The 1,879-nt window shown below is 35.9% G+C and overlaps 1 protein-coding gene across 1 annotated transcript in view; it reads left to right on the forward strand.

Moving 5' to 3' along the window:
- Positions 1–1,879, forward strand: part of chaf1a (chromatin assembly factor 1, subunit A (p150)) — a gene marked incomplete in the record, with an annotated part of 44,739 nt that overhangs the window by 31,925 nt on the left and 10,935 nt on the right. The window contains 1 exon segment of the mRNA XM_014030383.1: positions 925–1,174. Coding sequence (XP_013885837.1) covers positions 925–1,174 — 250 coding nt within the window.

Genomic DNA, 1,879 nt, shown 5'->3' on the forward strand with positions numbered 1-1,879 from the left:
CTAAAATCTAACCATGGTTATATAATAGCAGCTAAATTCTGGCGCAATAAGCTCTATGTTTTATATTCAATTAATGTTTGATCTGATTAGTCGAGTAATCGAAAAAATAATTGGTGATTAATCGACTATAAAAATAATCGTTTGTGGCAGCTCTAGATGAGTCACATTTTGTTAGACTGACATCTTTCACACATTTATACAGGAGGAGAACAGTTACAGTCAGATGTTTACATACTGTAGCTTTGGTTCGAGCCGTTCAAAGCTTAGTTTACTGCTCCCACGTCCAAAAGTTGTCCTGGTCTCTGTTATCTTTAAGTTCTGCTGAGAATCAGCTGTAATGTTGGTGATTCTTTTGTTTCTTTTGTTTTKTTGTCTGGAGCTAACATTAGTGCTGAACATCAAGCGGTTGTAAGCCTTCGGCAAGCCAARAGTGACACACAACATGGAAACGCACAGCTTCATCGCCACAACACCCATGGGGAAATATCGATTTTCCCAAATTTGAACGAAAATCGATCCAGATCGATTAAAMCGATTTTTTTTAAAACCCAGCCCTAGCTGCAGCTATCATGTTTCACTGTCTGTCTTTATAGTTTTTCTTTCTATTGGCCTCTTCTGTGCTGATGTTTGAATCTGTTCTGCAAAGTGATGCTTCTCTGTTGTCAAGTTTCCAAGTCTTAGTGACGTGATGAACTTTTACTTCCAGTCATTTTATGAAGTCATTATTGTGGCCAGTTAAGGGTGGTGGAAGATGTGGGTGCTTCATCTCTCAAAATTACCCCAGTTTTTTATGTAACAGTCTGATGTACACAGGCAAAGAGTTTGACATGAAATAAGACATTATATTTATGACAAATGTTCATCTAATTTATGTTTAGTGTTGCTTTATTTAAAAACTCTGCTAACAAACGTACCGTCTGTCAGGAGAGTGGGGACCTGGAGAAACAAAAACTGCGACAGACACTTAAAGCCAGGGAGTGGGACGAGCTGATGTCCAGTAAGAAGAAGATGAAGGTTCTGGAACCAGTGGTGAGAGGCTGTGTTTGGGAAGAGGAAGGATGTGGGTTGGAAAGCCTCCAGCTTTATGCTGTGTGTCTGGTTGAGCCACTGCCCACAGCAGAGTCCAGTCCCAGTCCAGAGGAGCTGCTGCAGAAAGATCAGAAGGAAGAGCAGTGTAAGTGCATTTCTTGTTCATTTTCTTTATTTAAAATAAAAACATGTTTTCTTTTTTTAGTAGCTTTTTGGACTCAGATATTGTGTGATGCATTTGTTTTTGTTTTCTAAGTCTGTGTTGTACAGTATGTATTAATTTCAGAGCTGGTAGTTTCATTAGAGTTTTRAAGTTATGTTACATGTTGTTAAACCCAAAACAACACACATAATATRGTTGTTATGCTCATTCAACCACATTTTAAAATGTCCTTTTCCTCACATTTTGAGTTTTGGTTTTAAATTAAGTATTTAAAAACTCCAGGAATTAATAAGATAAACTGTCAAGTTACAGACACGTTGTACCATTAACTCAAATTTGTTTGTTTATACAAATCCCAATTTCCATGTTGTTAGGAAGTTGTGTAAAGCATTATTAAATATAGAATACTATGATACTAAATCCTTTTAAGCCTATATTCAATTGAATTCACTACAAAGATTATATTTAATGTTTAAACTAGGGCTGTGAATTTAATCAAATTAACTCTGACTAATTTTAGTGCTGCATGGGCTTAGATTAAAAATTTTAATCACGATTAAAATTTACAATCACTTTACTCTGGCTGAATCTGTAGGTTTGTATATTAAAATGCACTCAGTGCCAGGTCATGTTTGTAAATGAGAAGTGGTTTTCAAACAGTTTACCTGGAAAAATAAGGGTTAAATA

The sequence above is a fragment of the Austrofundulus limnaeus genome, unplaced genomic scaffold (genome assembly GCF_001266775.1).
Source record: "Austrofundulus limnaeus strain Quisiro unplaced genomic scaffold, Austrofundulus_limnaeus-1.0 Scaffold1048, whole genome shotgun sequence".
Lineage (NCBI taxonomy): Eukaryota > Metazoa > Chordata > Actinopteri > Cyprinodontiformes > Rivulidae > Austrofundulus > Austrofundulus limnaeus.